We start from the raw sequence: 13,832 nt of genomic DNA on the forward strand, positions 1-13,832 counted from the left end.
ATGGGTATCCCGAATCTAAGACAAGGCACAGGACTGATTAAGGTCTGACTCGTTACATCAGGAAAGATGGGCAGATTAGAGGGGCCGAATTGTTCTGCTGTCAAATTTTATGATTTTGTTAATTAAAGGATTTCACAGTGACAGCCCTGCCCCTGCAGTTACACCATATAATAATAATATTAATAATAATAATAATACTGATTCTAAATCACAGCATTACTTAATATAATGTCTTATGTAGATATTTGCATTTGTTATACTCTACAGAACTTGCTAAAAGAATGTTTGGGTGAGTGCTTTACTTTATCTTGATGGTTCCTGTTGCCAAACTGTATACAAAGGTCATTTTTTACTTACAATGTCAAAGGTTCATTGTTCATTTCTTGAAAGGCATTTGCCGGTATTGTGGTTATATGTAAGTTATCATAAATCTCCCTGGGAAAAGAAAAACACTTTAATTTTCAGATGAAAGCGACTAAGAACCTCAAGGACTTGAGAAACGATGAAATACTTCAACACAGCAGAGAAGAAAATTAAAATAAGAGCATATCTGAGAAATTGTAATCAGGTACATAACATTTTTTAAATAGAGCAAGCAAAGAAATATAGAGATTGATTTTACAGAAGAAATATTGCTTTATGCCCAATCTTAATAAATGCAGTATATATATATATATATATGAGCCATCCCTTTGAATAAGATAAATGTGGATAATAATTTAAAATGAAACATTAAAATAATAATAATACTGTTGATCTTTTCAAATCCTGGTTTCAGCTATGTATTTATTTTGTATTTGACAGGTCACTTTTAAGGTTAATATTGTGCAATGTACCTTACTTACAGAATGAAATTCAGTTCGAAGGAGATGATTTTGGTGACATCTGGAAATTTTCTGATTCCTGTGTTACAAATGCTCCTACGGAGATAAAATAAAATTGTTGCTCATAAGAAAGACTTAATTGTGTTTTAATTTTAATTGTTGTTTTACTGTATGGTGTTAGCTAGAGTGTGTACATCAGCATATGATCTTATAGTGTGTGTGCATTAGTGTATGCAGGGCCGGCCCTACCATGGAGCAGACTGGGGCAATTGCCCCAGGCGGCACTTTTGAAGAGGCGGCACTTTGCCGCCCCAAGTGCCGTTTTTTTCCGCATCTGATGCGGCTATCGGTTTTAAAACAGCTGGAAAACCGCCTCCGTTTAATTATTTGAAAGTGGTCGGCTTGCCTGCATGTTTGGCTCTTCGTCCCGCCCCCTTGAAGATGCTCAAGGGGACGGGCTCACGCAGAACAGTTGCTTGTCAGTCCGCGTGACAAGGATAAGATACCGTGGGAGAAGAGCACGTCAGTGGAAGAAAGCCAGCAGAAAAAGTAAGTATTTTTTTAAAAATAAATAATTGAGGTGATAGACGGAGGGATGGAGTCATGGAGAGAAATATTCATGCCCCTAGAGCAGGGGCGACCAACATGCAGCCAGGGCAACCGATCTTAGGCGGGCCACACCTCGAGTGCAGGTAAGGGGGTGGGGAGGGTGTTTGAATGAGTATGCGTGATTGAGGGAATGAATCTGTGAATGAATGAGTATATGAATGAATGAGTGTGCGTGTGTGTGATAGCATGGATGTGTAAGTGCTGGAACCTAGGCATGATGGGACTGTGATTGCTGTTAGCAATCACACTCCTATCATGCCAAGTCAGCCAGTACATGCTGAAACCTAGCTAGCTGCCCCCCTTGTGTATTGGTGCTGCCAGTTATGGTGGGTAAAGGTGATGAGTGTTTAATAATGCTTGCAAAAAGGGTTGCAAAAGGTATAAACATATTAACTCAAATTAAAAGAGAGGCAGAGCAAAAAAACAAACTGCTGTTTTTAAACATGGATATGTTTTCACAAGCTGCTGATCAGTTTTTATATATAAAACAGTTCAGCTTTTCATATTATAGCCTTGTTTACTATTCTCAAAGGATACGTAGAATAATTGGATATAACGAACAATAAGGCAAACCTCAGGGCTACAAATCTGTAGGGATAATTGTTATGAATAAATATATCATAATTGGGATGATTAATTTATGGGCTGATACAATTCAGCAGTACTAGCTTACAGATGTCAAGTGGAGTATGTGCCATGTGATTAAGCTAACCTACCACCCCCAGCACATTATCTCACAATCTGGCAATAAGCAACAGTTGAAGTGAATACACTAATTAAACAAGATAATGTCTGAAGGTTCAATTGCCTTCCTATATCGGACGTCTTAGTGGGGTTTCTATTATACTAATAAAACGGGAAAGGTCCTCTGAGGCTCTGTGATCCTGTTACATTGTTAAAAACAAATGGACCTGCTGGAAATGTTTTTTTTTTTGGTACACTAATAGAAACATCTGGTAAAAGTCTTGTTTCCATTGTAAAGAGCCGGGGCATCTGTTTATTTTTAATTTTTTTTTTTTTTTTTTTACAAAGAATAGAAAGTATATGAAAATGAGTGATGTCTTTACCATCAGTATCAAATACTGCTTTATTGTTTGTATGAGTTTTAATAATTATATAAACTAATCTCCAAGGATGGCAAATTAATCGGATCTGCTCTTTCCGTGATACACGCTGCTTTATTAGAAGGTAGAAATGAAATGAATGTGTTTTCAACGTTGGTGGAGGGGAAGAAAGTTCTTCCATAACATCATTTAAATTGCAAGCGAGATATAATTGTGAACCTTTTTTTTTTCTCTATCAAGCAACAAATAGCACAGGTTTTATTATTTGGAAAATAATATCATCTAAGTTTTTTTTTCTTTTCATAAATCAATGATGCATTGAGTCATCTATCAAACAAAACAATACATAGGCATCGCCGGTAATATAAATCAATTTCAGAGCCCTGTTAATTACGTTTCAAACCACTGATGCTTGCTACCTTTTGATAGATTTAGCTTTCAACAATAACCACAATAGTCACATATACACATTTATTTGTGCAAACTGTTCGAGAACAAAATTGTGTGTTTTTTTTTGTTATTGTATTTTTTTTTAATTGGTAATGACTTTTAGCTTATTTTTATATCAAATTCACAAGTTGTTATCGCTGACAGGTGTTTTTTTTTTGCCATTAGATTCTGTTGTCCTTAGCAACCCTTTGAACAGATTCACTTACGCTCGTGATTAAATGACAGTTTCCTGTGACAAGGGCTAATCAAAGACTCGCCAGCGGGTTTTGTGTTTTGATCCACCCGAGAAGCCAAAAAAAATAAATAAAATAAAATAAAAATCAAAGGACCTTATGAGATAATGCAGCCAACGTCAGAGCATGTCACGTCCCTGCAAGATTAATTATATCGTGTACACGCCTAAAATGTACCCTGTGCACTCTGTGGAGAAAACAAATCCGGCAAATGGTGTAATCCATTTTATTTCTCCCGGGATACATGATTAAAGGCAAATAAAGAATGTTGTTAAATGTTAACCACCTTTTCTAATGGGAATATATTGAACATCACAAAAAAAGGCCACAATGTGCACTGCCTGTACAAAGCTTTGTTTCCTTTGTATTTGCTTCTTGCAAACATCGTTACTCTTTTTTTTTAATTAGAAAAATTAATTTACAGATATATTTTGTGCAGATGTACAGTTAACATAAAGTAAAGATGTATTCCTGTGTTGTTTAAGGCTAGAATAATTTATGTAGTTGAAGCCAAAAATATAATTTAGATTTTGTAAGGCCCAGGATGCATCTATAAATAAATCACAGCCAAAGTTAGACCACAGCAGGTAACATTAAGGAGATTTCCTAAAACGTAAAAAAATATATATAAAGCAAGCCTTATTTATATGAAAAGTAAGATTTGCACAATCATTATCTTAAGCTGTCAGGATCCATCCGTTTATTATGGACAGTGCTGGCACCCATTTAGTTGGAGGCAAAAAGAAGGAAGCAGGACGTGATCAACAGAATGGTAAGTAATACTTTTTTTTACCGTTTAAGATAATGTTAAAGCGTAATTATTTAATTAGGGGTGAAAAATAAAGTTTAATGTCACTTTAAGAGAGCTTTATGGGAAACTAGGTGCAAAAAGTCACAGGCACTTAAAGACTTAAGTAATGGGAACACCTAGGGACATCTGGTCACCTAAGAAATGATTGCCCTCATACTTCCTTAGAGCACCAAAGCATTGTATTGTTCATATCGGGGCCACCTAAACCTACCATGATGGATAGTGGCCATCTTGCAAGTGTAAGGTGGTACCTGTGCATACACAAACTGTAATGTTGTATATACGTTGTGAGACCACCTACAGCAAACATGACATGAAGTTAAAAAATAATAACCGGCTAAAGATCTTCTGTCACCTATGAACGTGTCACAATGCAACACAGCATCAAAATTGCTGTTGTCTTTTTTTCCAGGACACATGCATTTTATATGTTGTCAATTAGCGCATGCAGATTGCTACCTTACAGCGTGTGGCATGTATAAAGCAACAATAATACATCAGTTATACCTCCCACAAACTACAGGGCAGTACATATACAGTATGTGGCAGTCAGCAATACATGGATTGGATGTTTTTCCTGGTAAAAAAACCGGCTGATATAGTAAGCCTCATCACAACGGCATGTATGCTGTTCTGGTAATGGTTCCACAGCTTGTTGTCTTCAAGGAAGCAAACAGGATGTTATGTTCAGTTTGCCTTCTCAAAGTAGAAGATATCACTTTCTGTGAATACTCCTATGTATATTTATAGGAATTCATTTTCTTATAAGCTCTAGCACATAATGCCACACCATTAATGCTCGGGGTTTATTCACTTATTGCAGATTTGGGCTTGAGTTTGTAACTGTCATTTATAAATCTTTACTTTGGAAAGCCTTCTTTAAAAAAACTTCCTGTTTACTAATTGTACAACGCTGTTGAATACAATGCTGCTATAAAATCAATGAATATTAATTATAGCATTGAAAGGCTACCCAATGTGCTAACCTGGAACAAAGTAACCAAGTTTGATCGCCACATCATGACATGGTTGCAGTTTCAATTCAGTATTCTAGGTTTACCAAACCCCATATGGTAACAATCTATGGAACCATTTTGTTTGGAATTTGATATGTTTTGTGTTCTATTTATTAAAAGTGTTGCCATGATTAACGTTATGCTAATCATGCTACTAATACCATACCCACAATGCCCTTAAATATATTTTTAAGTGGTTACAGTGTACCGTTGGACCTTATACCCCAAATGACCATGTACAAAAAAAATCACATTAAAAATTACTGTTTTCTATCAGGCAAATTCAAAAGAAAAGTTCTTGTATAAATTGGCAATGTTCATCAGGAATATGAACAAATTATCACTTACAAGTATTTTAGTTTTGGTAGATTTGCGAAAGCTCCACAGCCAATATGAACCAGATGTTTTGTATTTCTGATGGTTCTGAAATGAGGAAAAAAGGACATTTATTCAAAATTTTATAACATTTTATAAAATGTATATATTTGTGAACTGATGGAAGTACATTATTAGAAAAAGTAACTTTGGCACTTTAGCGTGTATGGCGCCATGCTGTTTTCATAGTGACGAGCGATGGTGAAATGCTTCAAAATACTTTTTCGCATGTGGAAATATGACAGTAATAACTTCTCTTTAAAACCAACGGAAAGAAATAAGAAAGTATGGCATTAGTTATGGAGATTAAATTCCTTTCTTTTTTCTGGAACATATTCTCTTGTATAAAACAGATTAAAATGTCTGATTGTAATCTTTAACTTTTTCTTTGTAGATATGTGTTTACGCTCTCAATTTAAATTTAGTTCTGGTTCCTTTGTTCTTTTCATATTCATTTTAGATTTAGTTATTTGTTTCAGAACATTATCGACTGCAGCTTTGGAACACATGGACATTTTGCGTTTGCAACACAGTTTATTGGGTTTTCTAGAAACACACCGGGGGTGATTTAGTATGGAGTCGGAAACACAAATTCCTGTCAAAGACAAAAATTTGCACTTGCGACGAGCTATAACAATAAAATCCGACACAGCAGGTTAGTGACAAGAATGGCAACTTTCTAAACCTGTCTGATTTTTATGCTGGTAACTGCGGCACAGTTTAATTACAAGAGATGTAGCAAAACTGCAACTTATACAGAAGTGTATACCGTATTTGCTCGATTATAATCGAGGTTGTCGTCTAATCAGACCTCAAATAGCTGAAAAAAGGGTATAAGACATTTTTGGAGGCAGAGTGCATATAGAGGGTTAAAAGGCACATCATGGGGCAGAGTGGCAAATAGGGAGGTATTGTTACTCACCTGCCCTCGGCTCCCACGTTGCCGCAGCAGCCGCCACGCAGGAGAGGGAGACCCCCTGGGACACGGCGTCCTGGTTCGGCGCTCGCGCAGGCATATATGAAGGGAGATTACGCCACACTCGTGATGGCCGCGATTCCCGGATACCGGAAGTGAGGTCATGACGGTTTGGAGGGAGATTCGAACTTCCCCTGCGGTTCCTTATTTAAACCTCCTCAGTTCAACCAGACCTTGCCTTTTGATGGTTGTCTATGCCTTGTGCTAGTGCCCAGATAGCGTTTTGATTCTGTTTTCTCGTGTTTGATCCCGGCTTGTCTGACTTCGTCGATTTCCTGTTACCTGACCTCGGCTACGTTTACGTTTATCCTGTTCTCCTGAATCCTGACCTCGGCTACGTTATATGACTATCCTGCTCTCCGGAAACCTGACCTCGGCTTGTCTGACCTGTTCTGTCCTGGAGTCCTACCTGACCACGGTGTCTCCTAAACTACTTGTACGTGACAGGTATAAGGCATTTCTTGGGGCAGAAAGAAATATTTTTCTCATTTATAGCTTTTATTCAATATGAAAAAATAGTTTACATGAATTAATATTTACTAGTAAAACTTTTTTCCCATAGGGTCGTCTTATAATCAGGCTTTTTCTTTTTTTCCTAAATTAATATTTAGATTTTGGGGGGTCGTCTTATAATCGAGCAAATACGCTAATTACAGTAACTGGTGGTTGTGCTAAAGGGTGGAATCGTAATTTACTGGCTGTGTTTTATGCATCCCTCAGCATATTGCAAGTTCAAGTCTAAATGCATGTAGATACCTAGGGATCTATACCTGGAATGCACCAAAGATAAAAAGAAATCCCTTTAAGACCAGCAGATAATACATGAATGAGATGCATGTGGCCACCAGCTGGATACACAAGACCACATGGTACACGTTTACACTTTCTAGCATGTAGCCATGTGTACCCAACAGGCAGCTGCACAGTAAAGCATGAGATCACCCAAAGAAATGGTTATTAAGGTGCATGGGAGATGCTATCAGCCTAGCTTAGTCTAAAACAGATGCCCTATGGTCAGTCCAAGGCATTTATCAAATGTACAGACAAGCATTTTATCGGGTACTTTACTGACACTTCAAATCTTCTAGACCGCATGGGAACAAAACACATTATTATCATAAAAAAAGGTTAAATAACAATAACTTACAGTTCGGTGAGGTTAGGAAGATTGAAAAATGCATAATTGTGTATTCTTTCAAGAGAGTCACTTTGAGAGATGGCTCTGAAAAATTAGAAAAGAAAAATGTTTTATGGTTAAAAGATGATTACACTAACATAGCAAAACATCTATCCTACCACAAAATGACAAGTCGCAATGATTTATATCTCATCACTGATGCTAACAGCTAAATGTTATAATTTAGCTTATCAGTAACTGGAGAGAACTATTAAAGGTGAACTATCACTCCTTTTAGAATAATTACAATTATATAGCTTATGAATTTAGTTTGTCAATCAGTGTAATTGCTTTGGATACATTTAGTTCAAAAATACTCTGATGGAAAGTGAGACTTGTGTCAGGGTAGCATTATTTAATGATGCGGATCTCGAGAACAGGAAGTATTGTATACACATTTTAAGATGCATACATATTTCTTATCCTAATATTATACCTCCTAATAGTCCCAGTTTTCCATGCACCCTTCTGCTGTCCCGGTTAGCTGCCCCACTTTCGCAGCACCTCTGACCTCCCCCCCTGCTCTGCTCTCATAGATATCAAACAATTGCAAACACAACACAGGTTTATCCCAAAAAAAGAAAAACATGTTAGAAATACATGTGGCACAATTAGCGTTACCCCTATGCATTCATATGAGAAAAATACATTTGAAGTATATTCCCAGTGATTTTTTACATTTCTTAGTACACGTTGGTGACTAGGAACAGGAAATGGTTCAACCATGCCTTCCTGTTTCATAGGGGTATAAATATTAGATAACACATAGGCCAAAACCCCCTTAGTCATTCATCAGAATGGGTAAGACCAAGGAATATAGCTGTGATGTGCGGCAAAAGGTTGTTAAGCTTTACAAAATGGGAAGGGGCTATAAGAAAATGGCAAAAGCACTGAAAATGCCCGTTTCCACCATCAGGACAATAACTAAGAAGTTCCAGTCAATGTTATGCATCAAACTGGAAGAGGACGTGGATCTATATTGTCTCAACGCAGTGTGAAGAGGATAGTTTGAGCAGCTAAAAAATGTGGGGTGAACTGAAGAGAGTCCACCACCATTGACCTTGAAATTTGAAGGGTCTGGTGAAATTCTGTATGGAATGGTCTAAGATCCCTTGCCATGAATTCTCCAATCTCATCAGCCATTATAGGAGAAGACTCAGAGCTGTTATCTTGTGCGAAGTAGCACAAAGTATAGACTAAAAGGGTGCCATTAACTCTTGGTACCCCCAACCTATATTACTTCATCAGACTTTGAGATAGTGAAGCACGATTCATCACTCCAGAGAAAATGGATCCACAGAGTCCTGTGGCAATGTTTTACACCACTCCAGCCATCACTTGGCATTCCACATAATGATCTCCTGTCACACAGTGCCACTCTGAGTGTGCATGGTCTACCACTTCATGTTTGAGCTGTTGTTACTCCTAGACAGTTCACAATAATAGCACTGTGCCACTACAGTGGACCGAGGAAGATCTAACAGGGCAGCGATTTCATGAACTGACTTGTAACAAGAGTGGCCTCCTGCTAAGACAGGTTTAAAGACACTGAGCTATTTAGTACAACCTATTCTGTTGTCAATGTCTGATGATGGCTGTCTATGTGATGCACTACGTGTTATGTCCCATTCACCCATTGTACAGCACTGCATAATTTGATGGCGCAATATATATAAAATAATAAGGGGACTGATTTTCACCTGATAGCATTGGATGTGGCTAAAACACCTTAGCTCAATAATTATAGGGGTGGACTTTGATGCCTATCCACCCCCTTCTAACTGATCACATTGCTATAGAGCCCTGCTTGGTGATCACTGTGTAATGAGTAACAGCAGTGAAGTTACAGGTGATATGCTGCTTTTCACTTTTTAGATTTATTAAGAGGTAGAAGTGTTGTTTGTTGCAACCCAATCACCAGTAAATGGGGCTATGCATAATAAGATTTTAACTTGAACACTTAGCTTGTAACTCTTCCTGTCTTACTAAATATACACAATGCAGTCCACATATATGTCAACAAATAAAATCGAAAAAAAACAACAAATATATTATGCTAGGATTATATTTTTTGTTATACATAGTTAAGCCTAAAGATATATTGTAAGCACAAACACATTTTGCGATTGTAATGCAGCAATCAAACAAGTTTTACTTATGACTCATGATAAATGTTGTCGTTATGCCCCAGAAGCTTTGCATTGTTGGTGACTGCCTTGGTTGACTCACATATAAGATATTGGCTGTTGAAAAATCTTAACCAGAAGCATTATTTAAGCCAATGAACTAGGTACCAAGAAGCATTGAACTGTGCGTTGGCAAAACTTCAAACGAAACTTTATGAGGAAGTGACATACAATTGTTGGCCTTAATGACGGAGAAGGTCACTTCGATGGAACATGGCTAAACAACAAGTTTATTGTTCAGTTCTCTCACCATAAAACCAGTTGTCTACAAACCTTGCAGTTCTTTTATTATATCTAATTTTGTAAATGTGCTTCCTTGTTAAAATGTCACTCTTAATGATTTTCCTGTACTTTAAGATTTTTTTGGGCAATGTATTTTAAATTACTATTTTAAATAATTTTTATGAATTAAAAAAAATGTAACGTATTGCTATATTTAATTGTATACTTAACATTATATATTATTATATAGTCAGTATGAAACCAATGCATTGAGCTGAAACTGCAACTCTTTACCTAAAAAAGTGGGTATAGCCAAAAAAAAATTATGGATCCTTGAAGATGATACCTTTTATTGGACCAGTATAGAAAAAGATGTAAAATGACATAGTCTTTTGGGGCCGCAGATGTCTCTTCTTCCGAGAACTTGCAAACTGCCAATTATGCATTCTTCAGTTCTATCCACTAAATTAACTTATGGAACTGTGTTAGGTACACGGCTTTCCTTTTTCAATGTGCAAATAATATATAATAATAATAATATATAAGAATTTTCACTAAATAATTACAGTCATTTTAATAATCACTCCCTTCCAAAGTCAGCCAAAGTTGAAGGTTCCAAGGGCATTATCTGCAAAATACATCATTGTGATGTTACATGTTAGTAAGGGCTTGGGTGGATGTCATTGTTTGAAACCAAGCTGCTTTCGTCACTCTGTGTGAACTGGGTTAAAAAGCTTCATATTAAAACATTAACTTGGCAGACAAGTAGCATAACCTTGGGAGATGTTTATTCTATAACCTGCAGTTGGTGTAAATATTTTTGTCTGGGAACATTTTTACTGATCGCTGCAATAATGGTCTGTCTCCAAAAATGCTCGTCAATAAATAGGTTCACATTACCAACAATAATTTGTAACAAAATAGTAAATTATTTAATGTTCACGATGATTCGTCTTGCTACATCACAATATTTTACTTGTAGTGTACACTAACATTTTGGATGCAAAACGACACAGGCATATGGGTGGCTGGTCTGTTTTTGTGAAGGCAAAATATTTTGGTCTAAAGCATATTTTTAATACTTCATACTTCTTTCTAAAATGTATTTTCTAAAATGTGATTTATGTGCATTCAGGGCATTTAGTTGCCTAGAAACATCCCCGGAATGCTCCACCTTTAGCTCTCCTCCCTGTCCATGGGAAGGGGGAAGCAAGGTTATGGCAGGTGGAACTAGCATCTATAGAGTTGGAAGAGATTGTTGGCAGTGGATGGGACATGGTGGGGTGTTTCATAATTTTACAGAAGCCCCTTTATCACACATGGATGTTTGGGTAATCTTAAACCCGCTATAGGGCTTATTTACTAAAGAGAGAGTTTGCTGGAGAATTGTGGTTTTAAGTATCTGACTTCCCTGTTAAATATAAAGGGACAACACTAATAAGTTCTTTTAACAAGAATGGCTAAGCTGACTTAGTATAATGTGTAAGGAGACTTTAAACAAACCTCTGATTTAACAATACATTGTACAGGGCCAGGCAAGCTCTTCCCTTAGGAGAAGCTTGATGATGTTGAGCCATTATAATGTATAGCGATGTAGTTGAAACGTCAACTCTGCAGTCAACTCTCCATTTGGTCAGTTATGTATCTAACTTTGAGGTCGTCTTCCCCTCCATGGTCAGCATCCCTTGTACAATAAAAAAAAGGCTGTGTGCCTTTAAGAAGCGCAGTGTCAGAATATGTCTCTGTGCACTGGGACATCGTGTAGCTTTATCACCCAAGAGATCATCAAGAGATCACCCTGGACGTGCTGCCTTAGGCTCCCATGGCATTACATGTAACAAACATATATATATTTATTTTGTGCAATTCCAAATTATTCTGTTATCTTTGAGATTTTTAATTTTATGCTGAGAACAATGATGTCAAAAATACTGATGCAGAATACTGATATAACTATGGAAAGCTTTTCGTTGGAAGAGACACCCGTTTTCAGATGCTTGGGTTTTTTTTTAGACTAAACCAAAACCAGAAATTCCCACAGCATAAGATTTCTCTAAAATGCTTATATCAAAGAAGAAATTCTGAGATAATCTGGGTTATGAAATTAATTTGGAATTTTGAGATATGTAGGGAACAGTTTTATTTTACTTTCCCTTTGGGGTTTTATAAATATCAAAATATTTCTCATTGATACTAGTTTTATATTCCTTTGGTCTGCGTGTTGCATCTAAATTTTGCTCATCTTGCTACAAAAATTAGACTATCGCTGTCTCTTTTCAAGAGCAGTGCAAAAGAATTAAAGAAAAATGTTAAAAATACTAAAAAATATTTTATTATATATATTATATTATAAACAAATATTGGTATCTATTTCTATAATATGGTATCTATAATTCTATAATATGATATCTAAATATTGGTATCAAATCCAAAGCAGCATTGGAAAGCAAGTTTTAAAAGCAGACTTTTTTTTTAATCTATAAATTTGGATGAGATTGCTGGGGAAATAGATCCACACAATATGTCAACATGACTATAGTGAAATATCCTGGGTTTTCTACTTTTCAGAAACATTTATTTTCATGTAGCAGTTTTGAGATCTGTGAGCAGTATTGAAGGTAGAAAAAAATATGCACCTTTTAATATTTGTCCTATAACTGCCAAAGTATGACATATGAGGTGTATCCAAATTAGGGAGGGTAGCATTGTTATATACGACAACTTCAAGTGCGGATTTCACTATCAAATTACCGTTGAAATCAATGGAACATGTCAACAGTATAAAACAATGTGAGATTAATTACTTGGAGACCTTGAAGCATTCCTAGAAAATGGCATCATTTCTACCTCTCATGTATATACATAGAAAAAGATAGATACATAGCACAGAGAACGATGAGTTAAATTGTTCAGAACGGTCACAAACAACATTTCCATCCAAAACTGTGCAGAAATAGTCTGCTCCCTGAAAATTCTATTTTTACCTGAGGATTATCTCTGTGAGGAGCCAGGAAGGTCAATTTATACATGAAAATGGAGTACACGTTGATTTCTATCAAAATATATATTTTTTTAGTAAACATTTGTGTAGATTAAAAAATTAATCCCTAGTCCTGCTAGATATCCTGCTAGTTCTGTTTTGGATGATTACTTCCGCTGTTAATGTCAATCCTGAATCATTGGCTAGTTTGTGATTCATGAACCGCCTATGATGAAACATGTTGCTCATTACAAGTGAATAACAATACGGCAGACATATTTATAAAGCAGCATACATGCTGGTATGCTGATATTAAATATAAGGATTAAATAGATATATCCAAATGGGGATACTACTGCATAATCATAGAATTATAGACACAGGAAAATAGAATTTGACGGCAGGTAAGAACCCGTCTAGTCTGCCTTTTTCCCTGATGTAGTGACTCAGACCTTGATCAATCCTTGATCTTTTCTTCAGGATAGCTTTATGCCTATCCCATACACGTATAGTGGTCCTACAGACAACTATAGACTACAGGAAGGCGGGAATGGTGATGTGGAGGACCAACTGTTTAACCAGCTGCAACAAGAGACCGAAGGGTGGTAAGGTTGTAGTGAGGTTAGATTCAGCAGTAAACAAGACACAGAACACTGTTCTGAGAAACTTCCAAGAAACACTAAAATTTTTGGAGGAAAAGTGATTTAGTCTTTGCTGTAATTTTTTTTTTTTTAAATAACGATGATGTGGTTTGAGTAAAGAGGACATATCATGTCACAGATAACTAATGTATGATAACGTTCAGCCGTAAAATACAGTGAAACCTACAAATAAACGGCCTGTAATTGTTGTTAAGGATACAGTATCTCAGTGCTCCTCAACCCTCTCCTCAAAGCACTCCTAACAGTC

The 13,832-nt window shown here is 36.4% G+C and overlaps 1 protein-coding gene across 1 annotated transcript in view; it reads right to left on the reverse strand.

Annotated features, from left to right (window-relative positions):
• The window catches only part of LHCGR (luteinizing hormone/choriogonadotropin receptor), a 61,330-nt gene that overhangs the window by 24,544 nt on the left and 22,954 nt on the right, over positions 1-13,832 (reverse strand). The window contains exons 3-6 of the mRNA XM_053460061.1: positions 7,506-7,580; positions 5,356-5,430; positions 846-920; positions 358-435 (exon numbers count right to left, since the gene is read on the reverse strand). Coding sequence (XP_053316036.1) covers positions 358-435; positions 846-920; positions 5,356-5,430; positions 7,506-7,580 — 303 coding nt within the window. The remainder of the gene's footprint in view (positions 1-357; positions 436-845; positions 921-5,355; positions 5,431-7,505; positions 7,581-13,832) is intronic.

This window comes from Spea bombifrons, chromosome 3, assembly GCF_027358695.1.
Source record: "Spea bombifrons isolate aSpeBom1 chromosome 3, aSpeBom1.2.pri, whole genome shotgun sequence".
Taxonomy (NCBI): Eukaryota; Metazoa; Chordata; class Amphibia; order Anura; family Pelobatidae; genus Spea; species Spea bombifrons.